The sequence below is a fragment of the Ochotona princeps genome, chromosome 23 (genome assembly GCF_030435755.1).
Source record: "Ochotona princeps isolate mOchPri1 chromosome 23, mOchPri1.hap1, whole genome shotgun sequence".
In the NCBI taxonomy this organism is placed as follows: Eukaryota; Metazoa; Chordata; class Mammalia; order Lagomorpha; family Ochotonidae; genus Ochotona; species Ochotona princeps.
The window spans coordinates 13,815,293-13,836,854 of NC_080854.1; the positions used below are offsets into that span (position 1 = coordinate 13,815,293).

The 21,562-nt window shown below is 42.8% G+C and overlaps 1 protein-coding gene and 1 pseudogene across 1 annotated transcript in view; one reads left to right on the forward strand and one right to left on the reverse strand.

Moving 5' to 3' along the window:
- Nucleotides 1–18,510, reverse strand: part of NDUFS4 (NADH:ubiquinone oxidoreductase subunit S4) — a 93,715-nt gene extending 75,205 nt beyond the window's left edge. The window contains exon 1 of the mRNA XM_004583697.3: nt 18,356–18,510. Coding sequence (XP_004583754.1) covers nt 18,356–18,453 — 98 coding nt within the window. The 5' untranslated portion in view covers nt 18,454–18,510. The remainder of the gene's footprint in view (nt 1–18,355) is intronic.
- On the forward strand, nt 13,127–13,204 carry LOC131483138 (U2 spliceosomal RNA; annotated as a pseudogene).
- Nucleotides 18,511–21,562: the final 3,052 nt, after the last annotated feature.

Here is a 21,562-nt window from a genome sequence, read left to right on the forward strand (position 1 = left end):
CATAGGACAAAATTCAGCATGTTCTGATTATCTAGAAAGAATTGAAGCTAAGGCAACATTCACAGAAAGAGAAAAACATTATAGAAGGTAGAAAACAGGAAAACAAGATACAAAATAATGATTTTGAAGAGAAGAAAGGAGGACGATAATGTCGCAGTTCTAGATAATTAGTACATGGAAGCATGACACTACAATATTCACTCACATACTTCATGGAGCAGAGCTTACTACATCCATTTTTATGGAAACAGGAACAACTGGTGCAGCTGACTCCAGCTCCAAAATGTTTAACAACTATGTTAGCTTGACATGGATTTAACATAGTAGTTCAAAATGAGAAATGTAAAGAATAGAGCTTAGTAGCTTGGTTAGTTTCATGAGTTCATGGGAAAGTTATTGAAAAAGTGTTTCTTCAAGCTAGAGTTATGGACATTAGTAGCAGATTTCTAAGGAAGTTGGGCACATTAAGAGTTTGAACTCAAAGCCGTAAGATTAAATTGGGGACAAAAACAAAATCTAGAGCTGGCAAATTCTCAGCTGGCTAATCTGCTCTTTGCAAGTGCCAGGATCCCCTGTGGGCACCAGATTCACATTCCAGCTGCTCCACTTCCCTTCCAGCTCCCTGTTGACGCCTGGGAAAGCAGTGAAGGATGGTCCAAGGCCTTGAGCATCTGTACTTGTGTGGGAGACCCAGGGGAAGCTCCCAGCTCTGCACTGGCTCAGCACCGGCTGGTGCAACCATTCCCAGAGTAAACCAGCAGAGCTTTCTGTCTCTCCTTGTGTCTGTAAATCTGTCTTTCAACAAAAGTAAATAAATCTTATGAAAAAAAACTTGAATCCAATCAGGGTGCACTTAAAAGGAGTAACATTTATAATCTAACAGTATTTATAACAGAATAGCATTGTTACAAGTCTAAACTAAGGGGAAAGAGAAATAACCTCAGAAGTACAGTGTATCCAACCCAGTGAAGAACTGTGTACAGGGCCCGGCGGCGTGGTCTAGCGGCTAAAGTCCTCGCCTTGAAAGCACCAGGATCCCTTATGGGCGCCGGTTCTGATTCCGGCAGCTCCACTTCCCATCCAGCTCCCTGCCTGTGGCTTGGGAAAGCAGTGGAGGATGGCCCAAACCTTTGGGACCCTGCACCCATGCGGGAGACCCGGAAGAGGTTCCTGGTTCCTGGTTTCGGATCGGCACAGCACCAGCCGTTGCGCTCACTTGGGGAGTGAATCATCGGATGGAAGATCTTCCTCTCTGTCTTTCCTCCTCTCTGTATATCTGACTTTGTAATAAAAATAAATAAAAAAAAAATAATAAGTAAGAGGTTAATTAAAAAAAAAAAGAACTGTGTACAACAGCGTGCTGAGATAAACTGTAAGGCAAGACTACCAAGCACGGTAGTAGTCATGGTAAATAGAGGCGAGAGTGGGACAGGACTAACACAAGCAACAGGGGCAGCCATTGAAGAGAACTCACTGCCCTTGCCAGCTTTGGGCAGCAGTGGAAAGAGAACAAAGCCTCTCGCAGGGCACAGCATCATCTTGGCTGCGGGGCATCAGCAGCACCTTCTGCATTCACTAAAGGTTCATGTCGCCGAAGGAGATGGTCTACTGAGCACACTCTATGGCTGACTACACTAACACACAGAACAGAAATGTTTTCATGTTATTAACCCCTTTTTTTATTCTTTAAGACTTTTTCCATTGGAAAGGCAGATTCAGAGAGGAGAGACAGCAGTATCTTTTGCCCACTGGTTCACTCTCCAAGCAGCTGCAACAGCTGGAGCCGAGCCAATCTGAAGCCACAAGCCTCTTCTAAGTCTCCCACAGGGGTGCAGAGTCCCAAGGCTTTGACTCGTCCTCCAGTGCTTTCCCAAGCCACAAGCAAGGAGGTGGAAGGGAAGTGGAACAGTCAGGACATGAACTGGCACCCATACGGGATCCTAGCAAGGTGAGGATTTAGCCACTAGGCCATTGCGCTAGGTCCCATTAGCCCCCCTTTTTAAGTAGAATATTTTGTTGTCACTTACAATCAGATGACATTTAGGTATACATTTTCTGTAATTCCTAGTTCTGCAAAACAAACTACAAGTTTTTTAAACACCTTATGGTTGGTTTTGCTTTCAGAAAACATGATTACTGTTACTCACTAATGGTGGCTACAAATGTTTCCTTACTGGCTCCCGAAAACTCACCCACCTTTTGCCTTTAAAAAAAAAAAAAGGCAAAAACCTGGAAGGCTGGCATGCATATGGTTCACATGCTGCATCCATATCCAGACAGCCAGCCACCTGTACTTTAAAGAATTAGCTGCTGGCTTCCTGTTCACAGAGGCAATCAAAGAAAGGCTCAATCACTCTACAAGATGGACACCATGGGGCTGAGGACTCCATGACTAAGCTTATCTCCTGCAGCATCCCAGACTTCCTGAAAAGGAAGATTTGCTGTCAACTGGCCTCACTCTTTTGGCTCCTGGGCGCCGACAAACAACCTACCAACCCACAGACTGTAAGAACAGATGGGAATGGGGGCTTGGCGGTGTAGCCTAGTGGCTAAGGTCCTCGCCTTGATCCCATATGGCCGCTGGTTCTAATCCCGGCAGCTCCACTTCCTCTCTGTCTCTCCTCCTCTCAGTGTATCTGACTTTGTAATAAAAATAAAATAAATCTTTTAAAAAAAAAAAAAAAAGAACAGATGGGAATGGATCCAAAGAGCTATACCAAACCTGTCATTAGTTCTTTAAACATGGAATCAACAGGAAAAAAATTCTCTTCCCTGGAGAATTCCTATGATTATTTAGACTTCAGTGAGTTATGAAAAATCAATTTTTAGAGCCTCTGTCAATGTCCTACAACAGATGAAAGTGGATTTCAATGAGTTCAAATCACTTCATAATCATGAGAATATATCACATTATAGTATGTCAACAGACCACCTTAAAATGAGATCACACACGTAACAAAATAACACATATAAGCCAGTTACCCTCGTGCCTAAGTGTTCAACGGGACACAGTTGGTAGAATCCGTGTACAAGCTCCCAGAAGCAGCAGGTTACAGAGTCCCGGCTTAGGAAGTCTCTACCATCGTTTCTGGTGCTCATGTTACATTCCCTATGCCCACTGCCTTTTAGCTAAACTACCACCTGGTATTGCACCTCAATGAACCAATTAAGCCTCTTTGGGTAAAACCCAGAAAGCACACCTGTCCCTGCAATTCCCACTGAAAGCAACCTTAGAATATAGATGTGATGAATAAACCAGCTAGTTGAGGGTTGTTGAAGCATGTGCAGTAGACAGCATGCCGAGAAGCACACGGGAGACATGACACCCAGTTCAGAGGCCTGCAAAGGATATCTAGTACCATGGAGGCAGAACAAATCGGCCATCTCTCCCAGCCAACCTGTGACAGCAAGGATCTGCATGAGTGGAGACTAAGGTAGAATTGTCAGCCAATGGATCTTAAAAGGATTTCCTCAAATTTGCAGCAGTGAAATTGATAGCATCTCAGAACTATAAAAATCACTTTAGCACAGCCCTCTGAACACACGCCACATCGGGGACCTGAGATGACACTCATTCACAAGTATTGATGCAATTGGGCTGCTGGAAGCGGCCCTCTTCCTTTCCTACCCAATTTCTCCAGAACAGGAAGAAAAAGATTGGAAACAGTTGTTGCATCCATTTCCCCCCATTCCTTCACCCTCCCCACCCTAATCACAGATCTGCATGGGCATGTATCCCTTTACTGCATAAACATCATCGAAAATAAATTTTTTAAATATAATCTCCTGCCTGAACTTAATGCAGCTGGAAATCAGACGCATGCAATCCCCCTAGTGAAACACCTTCACTAACAAGAAGGAAACTGACGCTACCACAGACCAACAATTGGCTGTGTCTAGCCAAGCACAGACAACACTCAAGTCAATCATGTTTCTACATACAGGAATAACTAACCAAAAAATAAAATTTCGGGGCCAGTGCAGTGGCCTAGCACACTGATCTATCTGTGGCACCGGCATCCCATACATTCTGGCATAAGTCCTGGCTGCTCTACCTTGCATCCAGCTCCCTGCTTATGACCTGAGAACGCAACAGAGGATGCCTAAGCCCTTGGACTCTACACATACATGGGAGAGGCAGAGGAAGCTCCAGGTTGCCAGCTTCAGATAGGTTCAGCTCCAGCTCTTTGGCATTAGGACAGTGAAACAGAGCACAGAGCACTTGTCTGTCTCTCCCTCTCTTTGCAAAGGCTGCCTTTTGAATAAATCTTAATAAAATACAGTTTTTAAAAATATATATATTTTTATTGAAAGGCAGAGTCACAGAGACAAGGGGAGACAGATCTTCTGTCTGCTGGTTCACTCCCCAAGTGACCGCAAGAGCTGGAGCTGAGCCAATCTAAAGCCAGGAGTCTCTTCTGGGTCTCCCACGTGGGTGCAGGGACCCAAGGCTTTGGGCCATCCTCAACTGCTTTCCCAGACCACAGCAGGGAGGTAAACAGAAAGCAGAGCAGCCAATATATGAGCCAGCGCCCACATGGAATCCTGGCAGTTGCAAGGCGAGCATTTAGGCAATGAGCCATTGTGCCGGACCCTAAAATTTTTAAAATAACACTATTTGCTTTAGCTCTCCAAACTTGGAATAGTCAAACATAAATCTAACAAAACTTGCATGATCTACACACATGTAAAATTGCAAAGCACTAATAAAGGAAAATCAACATCATGTTTATGGATTAGAAGACTCAATAATAAAAACATCAACTCTGCCCAAATTATAAGTAAACAAAAATTTTTATCAGTGTAGACAAACTAATCCTGAAGTTTATATAGAACAGAACAACTTTGAGGGGCCAGGTACAATGGCTAAATACTTAACCTTCAAGCACCAGGACTCCATATGAGTGTTGGTTCGTGTTCTGGCTGCTCCACTTCCCTTCCAGCTTCCTGTTTGTGGCCTGAGAAAGCAGTTGAGGAGGCCCAAAGCCTTGGGACTCTGCACCCATGTGGGAGACCTGGAAGAAGTTCCTGGCTCTTGGCTTTGGATCAGCTCAGCTCAGCTCAGCTCTAGCCACTGTGGCCAACTGGAAAGTGAACCTGGGGATGGAAGATCTTCCTCTTGGCAAATCTGATCTGCCTTTCCAAAAAAATTAAAAATAAATCCTTAAAAAAACTGAATAATGAAGCTGGAAAAATTATAACTATTTAATTACCATATACACTTACTACAATAAAGAGCTACAACAATCATTTCAAATATCTAGAACAGACCCAGTGAGATAGCCTAGCATCTAAAGTCCTCACCATGCATACCATATGGGCGCCAGTTCTAATCCCGATGGCCCCATTTCCCATCCAGCTCCCTGCTTGTAGCCTGGGAAAGCAGTCAAGCATGGCCCTGCACCTGCGTGGGATACCTGGAGGAGGATCTGGGCTCCTGGCTTCAGATCGGCACAGCTCTGGCCGAGGCGGTCACTTGGGGAGTGAATCAGCAGACACAAGATCTTCCTCTCTGTCTCTCCTCCTCTCTTGTATCTGCCTTTCCAATAAAAAATAAATCTTTTTAAAAACCTAGTATAATACCAGCAGAGACTGCAGAACACTGGAAGAGGAATTTAGATCCATGAAACAGTGCAGGAACCAAGTGAGGAAGTATGGTAAATTTGACAAAAGTACAAAAGCAATTAAAATGGAAAGGATTTTCTCAATAAATGGTGTTGAAACAGTAACATTAATAAGCAAAGAAATACACCCTGAAATATTTCAGCTTTACACAAAAACTCACTCAAAATGGTTCAAGATCTAAATGCAGTAGAAAACTTCACAAAGAAAATCCAGCACCTAAGTTTAGGTAGAGATCAGATGCAATGTGTGTAACAACAGTACAATGTACGAAAAGACGACATTGTTACACTGAACTTAATAAAGAATCTTTACACAGATATTGGTAATAGAAAGAAAAGTTACAGATTAAAATATCTGAAAACCAGACCCAGAACGGTAGCCTTGTGGCTAAATTCCCGCTTTGCATGGACTAGGATTCCACATGGGCACTAGCCCGTATCCCAGCTGCTCCACTTCCCACCCAGCTCCCTGCTTGTGGCCTGGGAAAGCAGCAGAGGGCCACCCAGAGCCATGGGACCATGAGCCCACAGGAGTCCCCTGGCTTCAGATCGGCTTGGCGCCAGCCACTGGGGGAAGTGAGCCAGCAGAAGGAAGATCTTTCTCCTCGTCTCTCCTTCTCTGTATCTCTGCCTTTCCAATTAAAAAAATAAATCAAATCTGAAAACCACATAAACATGTTTGACTGATGCAATTCAAGACCCATCTACCTCACAGTACGTCAACCTGGCAGAAGCAGGAAGGTCTGTCTAGTCTTCCTCCCTCTGTTCTTCCTTGAACCAGGTTGTTAGAAACCAGGGGGTCCAGCATCCTTGGGCAGCAAACCAAGCCTCCAACTGTGCTGCACACATTCCATATGGAAGGAAGAATCAGCCCAAGGCCCTGTTACCATTTCCAATACAGCCTCCTGCTAATGTGCTTTGGGAAACAAACAAGATGGTTCCAGTACTCGGGCCCTTGCCACACACACGGGAACCTGGAGGGGAGTTCTAGGAGCCTGGCCTTGGCCTGGCCCAATGTAGAAGGACATTGTGACCCTATAAGGACAGGGAGCACAGGATTACAATTGATTGGATAACATTTGTATGAGAACAGTCTTTTATAACTGACTGGACATCAGTTGTATGAGAACAACAATTCATATAACTAAATGGATATTTTTTGTACGAGGACAGTTGAGTGGACAGTATGTGAATGAGAACACTTGATGGAATATACAAAAGTAGTTCCAAACAAGGGTATAGAAATAGTTGATGGGTTTTGTTGGTAAGCACAGTACCTCCTCTCTTATCCCATATGACCCTCAGTGTATGAAGTCTGATGTCCCTAATAAACTTTGGCTTTCAACCATCAGTCGGAATCCACATGTGTTATTATTGGTTCCGTGCACCCACCAAGCCCATTGCTGCTGGACAGCCACAGCCAGGTCCCCATCACTGCAGACAATTGGGAAGCAAACCAGTGTTATGGAATATATGTCTCTGTCACTCTTTCAAATTAATAATCTTTTAAACATGAGGAAAATGGAATTTAAAAATAAGCTTATTAAAAACACAAAACTTTTCTGAACTTCCCTGAAGTGTTAACTTTTTATGTGAGCATAAAAAGCTCCTATTCTAGAGGAACAGAATATGCTTGTCACTCAACAGCAAGAAGAATCTGAGAAGGTGCTGCCAAGCCTCCTCCAGGTCACTGCCATTAGGTCATACCTTCTTTGGCCTACCATATTTTTTCATGACTATCCACTCTTCATCAAACCCAAGCATAAAAATACACAAGTCTCAATGTTTCGCTAGAGTCTTCATTTCCTTGTAAATGCTCTCATGTCATAACAAGTTACATAAACTACATTTGTAAGCTTTTCTCTTGTTAATCTGTCTTTTGTGACAGGGGTCAAAGGTAGTCATAAACTTAAGAAAAAAAGATATTTCTGTTCTTCCATACATAAAAAGGACTTAGATCTAGAATATTTTAAAAAGTAACAGAACTGAGGTTTGGTCTTCTTTAAACTTAACATTTACTTACTTGAAAGACAGAGTTACACAGAGGTAAAGATAAAGAGATCTTCCATCTGTTTATTCACTCCCCAGATGGCTACAACAGCCAGGGCTGGGCCAGGCTAACCAACTTCACACAGGTCTTCACATGGGTGACTGAGGCCCAGGACTTGGGACACTTTCTGCTACTTTCCCAAACTCATTAGTAGAGAAGTGGAAAATCCAGGAAGTGTTCCTACAGGATGTTAGCACTGCAGCATTGGCTTAATCTACTGTGCCACAATGGCAGCTCTTAAAAAAAATTAAGTGGAAACACACACAAGCAGACATTTCAAGTTCAACATCATTAGAAAATTACATATTATCGCTTCTCAGCCTTTTGGCTAAGACCAAGTGCAGAAAATTATACACTAAAACAAGTTAGGGCCAATGCCATGTGGCACAGAAGTTAAGACACTTGCGACACTGGCATCCCACAGAGTGCCAGTACAAGTCCCAACTCTTCTGCACTTCTGATCCAGATTCCAGTTAATGCACGTGAGCTGGCAGGAAAATATAGCCCAAGTTCCTGGGCTCCGGCCACCCATGCGTGAGCCAGACTCCGGACTGGTCTGGCCTAGCCCTGGCTGTCACAGCCGCTGGTGGAGTGAGCCAGCAGATGGAGTGTGTACTCTCCCCCTCTATAAAGGCAGTAAAACCACAAGTCATGCAGCACAAAATATGAAAGTCATGGCTCCACTAGCTATGACATCCACCAGCCTAAAACAAAGAGGCAGCAATAAATGATGCAGAGGATGTGACACAATGACACCCTCAGTCACCACTAGTGAGAACATAAAATAGCACACCTGATAAGGTCTTGGGCAGCTAGTCCAGGGTCACAGGTTTGGAAGTCATACCTTCCCTCATTCGTGTGATCCTTTCTGCCCTCCTAAGAGTGAAATGATGCTCACCTATGATTACCTAGAACCTCAGGGGCATGGTATTGGGTAAACACTACCTCCTACCCTTAGAGCCCACAATGGGGAAGGCACTCTCTCAGTACTTCATCACATGCTGCACAGCTCAGACTCTGGGGCTCTCACACATCCACCTGGCATCCCATATGGGTGCTGGCTCATGTACCAGCTGCTCCACCTCTGATCCAGCTCCCTGCTTGTGCCCTGGGAAATCAGTAGTGAATGGCCCAAAGCCTTGGTATCTTGCACCTGTATTGGAGACCCAGAAGCAGTTCCTGGCTCCTGGATTTGGATCAGCTCAGTTTCCAGCATTTGCAGACACTTGAGGAGTGAATCAGTGGACAGAATATCTTTTTCTCTCTATCTCCTTCTCTCTATAATCGGCCTTTCCAATAAAAATAAATAAATCTTAAAAAGAAAAAACAGGATTTTTTTGGAATATGGATAAAGTTCTAAAATGTGACTGCACAACTCAGACCATATCAAAAGGTAGAACAGTGTAACCTTCCTTGAGTAAATTTTATAATATGTGAAATAAAGCTCAACAAAGCCGTTACAGAACAAAAACTGCAGAGACTGACGCCCTGAACAGTGGGCTAGTCTGAGCCCGAGGTGTTGGTATCCCTAATGGGCTACTGACGCCAGCTGCTCTACTTCCAATCAAGCTCCCTACTTCTGGCCTGGGAAAGCAGGAGATAACCCAAAGCCTTTGGCCCCTGTACCCCCATGGGAGACACAGAAAAAGCTCACGGCTCCTAGCTTCAGATTGGCTCAGCTCCAGGCATTGTGGCCCCGAGATGAGAGAACCAGTGAAGGAAGCACCCCTCCATCCCCAACTTCTTACTCTGCCTTTTGAATAAAAATACATTTTTAAATAAATCAATAAAAACTCACACTGAAGTACTATTGTCAGAATCAGTAAGTAACAGAACAAGTATTTACAGGGATACAAACAACTAACGTGACACTCCGCTGGTGGACAAGAAAATCACTCTGGAAGATGGCTTGACAACTTCTTACCAAGTTAAACATATCCTTACTTAACCCAGGATTCACCCTTCTACATACATGTGACTGTGACTTCATTTTTCTAGAGTAAAGTCCTATACAAAAACTTTACAGCAGTCCTACTTACAATCACCCAAAACTACAAATAAACAAATCATTGGATAGCCTCACATTGGAATACCACCTCACAGCAAAAATAAACCACCAATGCATCCAAGTTGAAGGCATTAAAACAGCTGGATCGTATATAATTCCAATTACATTGCACGCTCAAGATTACAAAACCATAAAGAAAAGATATCTGCGGCCAGAGGGGAAAGGAATTAGGGTAGGACAATGTCAGTGAGTCCTTCAGGGAGGATACAGTCTTCAGACATTCTATACCTGATTGTGATTGTGTTTACACCAAAGTGCAATGGTGTTAAAATTCTAAGACTATATCTCAAAAGGAAAAACTACGAATCTCTTTACAGTTTAAAAATCACTATTTTTAAAATCCAGCATAAAGACTACTTTTTCTTTAGTTCCATTTCAAGTCATTAAACCATCATCTCTGATAATCTCATTTAAATAGAAGCAATATATATTTATATCAAAGAAAGACATTGGCAAATGGAAAATGTCCTGAGGAGTATTTTGAAGGACCAAAGCATCCCCAAATCTGGTCATTAATAAAGAACAAACACACCAGTGATGACCAGCCTGGAGCACAGATTTGGAGATAAATGATGACAAATGTCTTCAATTCTCTAGAGAACTGACAAGTGCATGGGGCTGGCAGGAGGGATGTCAGCTTCCATTTATGTTGTATGGGAAAAAAACACTAGCAATGAGTCTAAAAGTAGTCAAAAATTTAAAATACTTCTATACTCTTGTATTAAATAAAGTACTGAACTCCTGGACCCTGGAGTTTTCTTCCAAACTTTATTACTTTATGAATCTAGAAATTGTTAACCCATGAAAGTAGAAAGCACTGAACATTCTTTAATAAAGCTCCCATTCGCCAAAATATCAGATATTACACAAAAGTAGATATTATAAAAACACCTTTAAGTTCCATGTTAAGACTGATTAAACACAAAATCTTCACAAAAACCAAGATACGTATTATTTCTCCAAATTTCCTCAGTCTAATAAAATTAAATTTAAATTATGAATGTCTAATTAAACCCAGTTTCATTAGGCTTGAAAGACTAGAGTTCTAAATTTCATACAAATTTCTATAAGGACATTGATGAAACCTCTTGAAAAACAAGTGCTCTTTCCATACAAAGAGTGGTAGTCCTCAAAGAGCTAAAACATGTGCATTCACTTTAAAGCTCATCAAGACAGACTGACGTTTTTAGGAGAAGCATATGGCTGGCTGAACGGTCATCTAGAACAAGACCTTTTGTCTAGTAAGCCCTATTCAAGGACCATTTACTTATGTATGGAGTGGCTGAATAAAGGAAAGAACATATTTCTCAGCCCTAGAAAACACAAAGAAATAAACTCCTCATGTTTTTGTTTAAGGACACAGCATACTATGTTATGAAAGCAGCCAGATATTTACTCTGAGACACTGCTCTCAACATTTGAAATGATTCTAAGAAACTGCTAAACAAAAGAACTTTGGAGAAGCAAGACACTTTCTTGGAGGAGCTATATTCAACCAAGACCACCTCCCTTAAAAAAAAAAAAAAAAAGCATTTCCATTTTAAAGGATAAAACACTTTCTTCTTAGAACGTTGAAGGGCAGAGTTCAACAGCTGTGCTCTATTAAACCTGAGCCCTTCCAAAAGGAAGAACAAGAGTCTCTCAAGAGGGAGGAACATGGCCTGCTTTCTCCAAAATCTTCAGAACGCCTCCTTTTGCCTCTCAGGAATTTCAGCAAGAAAAAGCCGCAAAATTCAAGTTAGACCAGGGAAACACAAAGATGTTTCTGGAAAACTCCAGTATGCCTCTCCCAAGGAATAAAACACATTTCTAAAATCTATCAAGATAGAACGCAGCAACTGTTATTTGAAAAGAAAAAAGAATTTTCAGATCTTTCCATCGGAAGCACCACATAGAGCTAAGACAACCGAAGTTTTCTGAAGTAATATACAGCAGGTGATTCTCATACACAGAAAAGCATTTGCAAACCACTGGAGAATGATCCCATACAAAGGAAAAGGCAACAGTGAGTCCAGACAAGAAAAGGTCACAGCTAAGTCACTCACTGTTTTTAAAGAATCTAAGACTTTATTTATGTATCAAAATATCCCTAGCAGACAAAACTAGTTGAAACAGGAATTTTTCATTGTTTTCAGTTAATTACCTAAAGGAAAAAAGATGTAAGATTTACTTTAGTAAAATATTCAAATATTTACTGAAAGCTATTACAAAAAAAAAAAAAAAAACATGGTCACTGCAAAATTCAGGTACAATAAGGTTCCACCAGGATCTTTCGACTCTATTAAAAACAAAAAAGGAAGTCAAAAAAATTCACGTATTAAACACAATTCCCCATGAAGCTTAAAACAGGTCAAGACTTCAACCCCAACCAACTACATTTCAACAATCATCCGTTTCATTGAGTCTACCTGATTTCACACAAAATTCTAATAGATTTACTTGCTTGATACAAGAGCTCATAAATGACAAGTGGTTTAACTGCTGCAGGGAAACCAACCGGTCACAAAAGGACACACCGACACTATGAAACAGCAGACACATGGGCTCAGAAAGCAGAGCAACACCTGACAGACGTCAGAGGCAACAAGACGACACCCAAGGGCCACATGAACAGGGGAGTAAAAGACCAAATAGTTTCTTAAAGAAAAAAAAAATCCTTGCCAAAAGGAAGAAATAGCTGCAGAAACAGTAGGGTTTTATTTTATGATTATCAGAATTTACTATTCCTCATTGCAAAAGTAAACAAATCCACTTGGACTGCTAAATCAGACTGCTGCCTAGTACTGAAAGCTTAAGTACTTCACTCCTGTGTACCACATGCTCACCTGGAAGACCACAGAAACACCAAAGTTCACTGGGTAACTGTGGATTTACAATATATTTCAGGAGCATCCTCATCGAAAGTTCTTTGTATTCAGTACAACCTGCGGTGTTGCACTGAACACCGCTGCATAAAAACTTGCGGTGTTTTATAATCATGATACCTCCAAACAGACCTCTTCTTACATGTTATTGCAAGGCACCAAATTGCTCCACCTTTCTTCATCCATGAAAACCCATGTATTATTAACTTAAATTCAGCAGGCCCGGTGCAATAGCCTAGTGGCCAAAGTCCTCACCTTGCACACACCAGCATCCCATATGGGCGCTATTCTAACACTGGCAGTCCCGCTTCCCATCCAGCTCCCTGCTTGTGCCCTGGGAAAGCAGTTGATGATGGCCCAAAGCCTTGGGACCCTGGACCTGCATGGGAGACCCAGAAGAGGCTCCTGGTTTCTGGTTTCAGATCGGTGCAGCTTCGCCATTGTGACCACCTGGGCAGTGAATCAGTGGATGGAAGATCTTCCTCTCTGCCTCTCCTGCTCTCTGTATATCTGCCTTTCCATCGCTTCTTGGCCTTTTGGCTAAGATCAAGTGCAATATCTGTATTCCTGCCTTTTCAATAAAAACACATAAATCTTCAATCTGAAAGCTACCAAAGTTCTAGCTGAAATTCCTAAACCGAAATCAAGAAGAACAATTAGAAAAGATTATACCCACATTTCTGTACTACTATGTATTTACATGTACCTAGCTCACTGATGAGGTTATTAGCAGAAATTCTCCAATGGCTTCCTGCTTTCCTCCATAATCATTCATCACAAGTATTTATTTCAGACATTTATTTTTACTAGAAAGGCAGATTTACAGAAAGGAGGAGACAGGAAGATCTTCCATCTGCTCCCCAAACGGCCACAATGACCAGAGACGGGCTTAGCCAATCCGAAGCCACAAGCCAGGAGTTTCTTCCGGGTCTCCTACAGGGGGGTGCACAGTCCCAAGGCTTTGCTGCCTTCCCAGGCCATCAGCAGAGAGCCAAGTCAGAAGTGGAGCAGCCAGGACACAAACTAGTGCCCATTAGGGATGTCAGCACTTGGAGGTGCAGGATTAGACATTTAGGCCATGGCATCAGCCCCCCTTAAGTATTTATTCAGTCATCTATGTGACAAGTTTTTAAAATGAAATTGTCCAGCCCTCTAGAACCTTGTGACCTTATCACATAGTCTATGTGCTATAACCTACTCATTTGTAAAATGTGTGTATGCATACACACAAAGTATAAGGTGTTATATGAAGTAACCAACATGCCAAACTTCTTCTGGACCACAACAATGATTTGTCACTCAACTGATATTTCATATCAACTCCTGGTTTTTGCTTTGCTTTGTTGCATGTGGTCTACATCGCAAGGACTTACCTAAACAGCAGATTTCACCTGGGATCTGCCCATCTGACATCAGAATAAACAGGAACATGGCAAAATACAGGACAATGTGGGCCCGGCGGCGTGGTCTAGCGGCTAAAGTCCTCGCCTTGAAAGCCCCGGGATCCCATATGGGCGCCAGTTCTAATCCCGGCAGCTCCACTTCCCATCCAGCTCCCTACTTGGGACCTGGGAAAGCAGTTGAGGATGGCCCAATGCATTGGGACACTGCACCCACATGGGAGACCTGGAAGAGGTTCCAGGTTCCCGGCATCGGATTGGCGCGCATCGGCCCGTTGCGGCTCACTTGGGGAGTGAATCATCGGACGGAAGATCTTCCTCTCTGTCTCTCCTCCTCTGTGTATATCTGGCTGTAATAAAATGAATAAATCTTTAAAAAAAAAAATACAGGACAATTTGTAGTTTCAATGTGGCTACAGACACATTTCCACTCACATTTAATGACCAAACAAGTTATATGGCCAATGCTTAAGGATACACAGTTCTAGCACAGGAAGCAGGAAGATGCTAAGCAAACATACCAGATACCAGAATACCTGCCACCAGAATTTTAAAATTGTGTAAGTTATGGGGCTCGGCAGCATGGCCTAGTGGCTAAGGTCCTCGCCTTGATCCCATATGGCCGCTGGTTCTAATCCCAGCAGCTCCACTTCCTCTCTGTCTCTCCTCCTCTCAGTATATCTGACTTTGTAATAAAAATAAATCTTTAAAAAAAAAATTGTATAAGTTATATATATATATTCAGGCTCAATACTAAAAATTTAAGGAGGGTTTACTATTTGCCAGACTCTTTATTCTACTACTTGTATTTTTGAAATATTCAGCTTTCTTTCCAAAGCATTCAACAAATACGTCTGCAACTGATGAAAACACACCAATGAAACTTGGGTGTTTTTGGGAGAAGTAAGAAAAATAAACCTATGAAGCTCTATCGCAAAACATTTCAAGCTCTCAAAATTTGTCTCAGTCACGGCAACAGCAGAAGGAACTGTCCTTCAGACAAGGCCTGGCTTCCGCTTCAGAGAAGCTAGGTCAGTCAATCAATTTATCCTAAAATGGCGCTCACTTCGACAGCACATATACAATTTAACTTAAAATGTTCTAAATGATTCTCAAATCTGGGAAGAGCTTGTTCCCCATCAAGGTGCAATATATACCGAATTCTCATCAATCTCAGGATCACTTCATTACAGGAGGTCCAGGGAGACTCAATTTCATACTGTTTATTTTGAAAAATAAGACAATAAAGCTAGAGATTGAACTTCAACGCAAATCTCATTAAGAGGTTCATCTACTTGGTTCCCAACGCAAGCATGAACACTTCTGAGCATCCACAGCTCTAAGAACTTTGCCACATACAGCAGACCTAATGCAAACGGAGAAGTGAGGATACAAAGCTGGGCAGCATGAGCAAATAAATACTGAAATCAAACCACTATAGAAAACATCCCGAGTCTTAACTATTGCTGTCTGATACCAAAGTGCCCGATTCAGTATCAGCTGAACCATCTCCACCATTTAATTTTTTTGTCTCTTACTTGCAGATTAATAGCTGTTTTGCTTTTTACTGATACATTACAATTGAATTCATGGAAGTTAATGTAGCAGCCAACTGCTTCCATGCACTGAAGTTCCTTTATTTCAGTTCCCTCATTCTTGCCTTACCACCTGCTCAGCCTTATTACTCTAAAATCCTCATGGAAAAAACAGTGCTTAGGGATGAAAACAAGTAATATGTAAGGTAAAGGAACTGTAAATTTCCTTCAAAGTGAGATGATTATAACCTTTCGGGGTTAAAAAAAACACATGAAAAGGTTCTAAGTGTGTTAACCTATACTTAAAATTGTTTTCCTTGTCTTAAATGTTTTAAGCTGATGTAACTGAGAATTTGAAGACATATAAGAATTTGAACAAATTTTAAATAAAAACTTGAAGAAACATTTACTCTGACTGGTTATTACACCACGTATATATGCAGCAAGACATCACATAGTACGCATACAAAAAAAACTTTCTTAATAAATGCAGGGCCGGCACCATGGTGTAATAAGCTAAGGCTCTGCCTGTGGTGCCAGCATCCTGAATGGGTGCTGGTTCATGTCCAGAATGCTAGTCCTCTGGTCCAGCATCCTGGTAACGGCCTGGGAAAGCAGAGGAGGATGGCCCAAGGCCTTGAGGCTCTGCATCGATGTGGCAGATCCAGAGGAAGTTCCTAGCTCCCAGCTTCAGACTGGCCCAGCTCTGGTCATTGTGGTCATCTGAGGAGTGAACCAGTGGATAGAAGATCCTCTTTCTCTCCTGCTCTCTATACTCTGTAATTCTGCCTTTCATAAATAAAATGCACATGTGCCAGGAGCAGTGGTGGAGCACACCTGGGATGTCCATATCTTACACAGAAGTTTCAGCTGAGAGTTCCGGCTGCTCAGGCTCTGCCTCAACTCTCCGCTGTGTCTGGGAAGCAGAAGAGAATGGCTTAAACAATTGAGCTCCTGCCACCCATTTCAAAGACCTGGATGGAGATCCTGGCTCCTGGCTTTCACCAGGACCAGTCCAGGCCATCCTGAGCACTTAAGGAGTAAACTAGCAGATGAAAAATCTTTTTCACTTTGCCTTTCAAATAAATCAATCTTTTTTTTAAGATCGTTTAAAAAAAGTTTTTTGAAAGTAAAATGTTACTTTCAAATCTCTAGTGTTTACTTAATCCCAATTATTTGAAAGGCAATCTAACAGAGTCCATGTTTCCATTCCCTGGTCCCCTACCCAAACACCTACAAACAGTCAGGGCTTGAGTGGCAGCAACCAGAGCCATCATCACTTACTACCTCCTGGGATGCATTAGCAGAGGAGAATAGCAAGTGGAGCAGCTGGAGGCTCCAACTGGCTCTCAAATCCAGGATGGTGCATAGAAAGCAACAGCTTAAGCTATTACACAAGGTTCACCCCTTCAAATCTCTTATAACACACAGGCAACTTTGGATACGTGTAGTAATTACTCCCCATCTCCGAAATGAAATAGCCTCTTAACATCCATCATGAGGATTGCTGACAAAGTCACTGTGACTCAAGAGAAGCCCGCTTGTTTACCTCAGCCAGGCATAGTGGGCCCTTAAAACGTATTCAGTCCTATGGCGATTATGAATACATCACTACCCAGGAATGCAAAAATCAATCCCAATAATATTGGCAGAAAGGTGTGGGGGGTGATTACCAAGCTGGGTCACTGCTAAATTAGCGCAAAGTGGTTAACTAGTGGTGGGTGCAGCAGAGCTTTGATACACGTTCCAGCCATATACTTAGGACACACTTATATACCTTTGTCCAACGTGAGACTCTGTTTTCTATAACTGTATTACGTTAAGTATTGTTCCACTACTGTCTTCAAGCCTTCTCATCCTCTTTCCCAACCAACACACACAGCTGAAAATCCTAGCCAAAAAAAAAAAAAAAAACCTCCCCAAATTCCTTCTAATGAACACTTTCTCTCTATTCCTCTTTATTAGCTTGATTAACATTCAGTTAGACTCTCCTTTCAATGTTCATCTCCCACAAGCTTCACATCTCCATCCAGCTGCAGCTCCACTGCAGAGGCAACAGGGCTCCAAGAACAAAACAGAACAATGCTTTTCAGGAAAAAATGCTTTTCAGGTGTAGGTAAGTACAACATTAGTTCTATAATCATTTAAGGACATTCGCAGAAATAAGCAAATAGAGGATGAAGTAAAGCAATCCGAGAAAGGGAAAAAAAAAAAATCAGAAAAATGCAAAACAAAACTGTCCCTGAATAACTGTGGGTCTTTAATCAAGTATGTCCTGGGAAACCTCGGGGGCATTACCACAAGCCTTTTCAAAATGACCTTCCAATACTAACAGCAGCCACCGTTTGATTAATGCCGAATTCCAAACAGGTTTTCCTCCCAAGAAAGCCGAACGATAAAACACGCTTCCCGCTCAGTCGTTCGCTCAAGACCACTTAAAGCCACACAAGAACGGATGACACGAGCCTAACCTTCCAGAAGGGACAGGGGTGGTGGGGCCAACAGGTGACCACCAGAAAGTGGGGGGCGACTGCGACTCCTCCCCCTTCTATGGGCTCAGGACTCGGCGAGCGAAAGCCCCCCTCTCCCTCGGCCACCAGGTTCCTGGACTTCCAAGGCCCCGAGGCTCGCCCTCAAGCGTCCCCCTCGCCCGGCCATGGCCCGGGGGAACGCGGCTGGTCCCCGCGACCGCCCGCCCTCTCCCGAGCAAAGGGTCAGCGCAGGACGCTTTCCCGGAGGGCTCCTCCGGGACTCAGCCACCAGAGACTGGAGGGGCCTGAGGAGTCCGAAAGAGAAGCCTAGCGATGCTATTACCTGGTTGGAACCTTGGCAACGGAAAGGGCAGCCGCTGCCACTGCCCTTCTGCCCAACAACGCCTGCCTCAGCGCCACTGACATTGACACCGCCGCCATGTTGCCGCCGGCGAACGCCAGAATGAGGAGGACGGATCGCCGCGAGGATCCAACTTCCTTCGTTCTCAAGCTCTTTTAACCGCAACCTCGCGGCGTCCTCTGCGAGTTTGCTTTCTTTCTAAAGCCATCTTGAGAAAAGAGGCGACGGATTTGTTTCAAACAGATTTTTTTTTTTAAGAAAATGGATGAGACAAAAAAAGAAAAAAAGAAAAAATGCCCTGAATGGAAAGTTACTGTCCTCGCATATAATGCTTGTTGGATGTTGAGACCGGTTATTTGCAACGATAATGAAAAGAACATAAGAAAATACTTGAAAATTTGAACACCTGCAACTCATAATTTTTCAAAGAACTCAGACTATCTGGGGCTGAGCCCACTGTAGGAGCCAGAGGGCTCTTCGGGTCTTTGAGAACCTAAAGTAGTACTTTTCCAAAGTGTTGCCAGATTCTGTCCACAAGCCCTCAGGACAGGGCTGTCTCCAGTTTGGTGTTCTGTAGTTGCAATGATATCATATTTTCCAAGCCCCAAACCTGGACACATGGCCTGAAAGACTGGTTTCAGGGAGAGCTTTATGGATGTGTATGAGAAATCATATTTGATATCGTTATTTTCTCAGGAAATTGTGAATATGTGATCACAATCCAGAGACACTCTTCATGCTCTATGCATGTAAGATGAAAAGTATCTCTTCTGAGAAAAATTTTGGTAATTTTTGTTTTATTGTGGGCTCCTGGCCTTACAAAACAAGAGTTAGCTGTGGCTCATACAAAATATAAAGCAGGTTCCTGTGTGGGTTTGCTTACTTAGGAAATTTAAAGAGTTGGAAGATCCCTGCTTTTAAAACTCAGCACAGGCAAATGAAATATCAATTAAATGAATAGGCTTCACAGGAGGTGGGAGAATGATCTGATTCTTCATTCTGGCCAATTGAAGGAAAGCTCAATATATGAGGGAAGGGAAGAAAGCAAGAAAGTTATATCCAAGGAAAGAGAAAATGCACAAGCAAGGACAAAAGCAAGAGAGCTAGTGCAAAGGAATTTTCCTTTAAATATTTTGTTTTGAACGAATTCGGTTACAGATGTTATAGGTGTAGTACACAAAGGTGGTGTGTGGCTGTCAACCAGGATCCCCCATGGGATCAGTAGCGTATCAGTAGCATATCAGACCAGGAGCCCAACATTGCATAAAGTACCTGCTTAGTCCCGTTACGTTTGGCAATTGTTTTACCCACCAACACGAACAAATACAGAGCTACTCCATCTCCACAAAGATCTCTTAGGGCTACCACTTCATAGTAAAACCCTCCCTCTTAATCCCACATGATCACTATTCTGTGTGCATTTATAATTTTGACAGTTTGAAAATGCCACATAGACTCATGCACTATGAGGCCTTTAGAGATTTTGTTTAAAAAAAAAAAAAAAAGGTGTATTTTAAAGGCATACTTACAGAAAAAGAGGAGACAAAATCTTTCATCTGTGGTTCACTCCCCAAATGGTGTCAACAGCTGGGGCTGGGCTGGGCTGGGCTGCAATCAGGAGCCAAGAGTTTCATCTGGGTTTCCCACGTGAATGCTGAGGCATTCCTCTATTGCTTTCCCAGGTGCATTAACAGGATGAAAGTGGAGCAGCTGAGACTCAAAGGGCTACCCTTATAGGGTGCCCACTTGGCAGGTAGAAGCTTAATGCACTATGCCACATTGCTGCCCCTGATCTTTTGAGATTGATTTCTTTCAGTCAGCTTAATGCCCTTGAGACCCTTCTAATGTGTTGCATCTGTTGATCGTTTATTTCTTTCTTCTGCCGGCTAGTATGCTATGGAATGGATACATCACTGTTTGATCGTTCACTAACATTTTTATTGTTCCCCGCTTTTGACTACTGCAAACAGCTGCAAGAGTCATGTACAGATTTTTGTGTGGTTATAAATGGTTGTTTCGCAGAGATGAGAAACACACAAAAGTGCAACTGCTGTCTTGTATGGTATATTTAGTTGCCAGGTTCCTGGCGGCAGGCATTTAGCATAGCAGTTAAATTGTCTCTTGGAATACCCATATCCCATATTGAAGTGGCTGAGTTCAAATTTTTTTTAATGTATCTATTTTTATTGGAAAAGCTGATTTACAGAGAGAACAGACAGAAAGATTTTCCATTTGCTGATTCTTTCCCTAAGCAGCCAGAATCACCAGAGCTAAGATGATCTGAACCCAGGAGCCGGTGCTGCGCCAATCCAGAGCCAGGAACCTCCTCCAGGTTTCCCAAGCGGGTGCAGGGCCCAAAGGCCTTGAGCCTTCCTAGACTGCTTTCCCAGGCCACAAGCAGGGAACTGGATGAAAAGTGGAGCAGCTGGGATTAGAATCGGCACTCATATGGAATCCCAGCACATTCAAGGCAAGGACTTTAACAGCTGTGCTATCATGCCGGACCCAAAATGATCCATTTTAAAATACATTTTGGAAACAAACTATTGAACTGTCTCCCAGGGTGATTGTACCATTTGATATTTACACCAGAAATATAGAAGAGATCTAATTTCTCCATATCCTTAGCAACATTTGGTAGTGTCACTATTTTCATTTTAGGAGAGCTATAATACGTCAGAAGTGTGTAGTGGGTACTGGGATCCCAGTTAGGCTGCTGCTGAGAATCCCCACTTTCTGTATTGGACATGCCAGTTCTAGTCCCAGTTCCTCCACTTCCAATCCAGTTGCGTGCCAGTGCAGAGCGTGCTGGCGCAAGCACTCGAGTTCTTGCCACTCACATGGAAACCCAGACAGAACTATTGGTTCTGTTTTCAGTCCTTTCCTTCTCTTTCCCCAACTGTTGTGGCCATTTGGGAAGTGAAATAGTGACTAGACAAGTGCTTTCACTCTGCCTTTTTTTTTTTTCAAGATTTATTTATTTTTATTGGAAAGTCAGATATGCACAGAGGAGGAGGAGAGACAGAGAGAAGGATTTTCCGTCTGTTGATTCACTCCCCAAGTGGCTGCAACAGCCACAATTAAGCTGATCCTAAGCCAGGAGCCAGGAGCCTCTTTCGGGTTTCCCACGCAGGTGCAGGGACCCAAGGCCTTAGGCCGTCCTTGGCTGTTTTCCCAGGCCACAAGCAG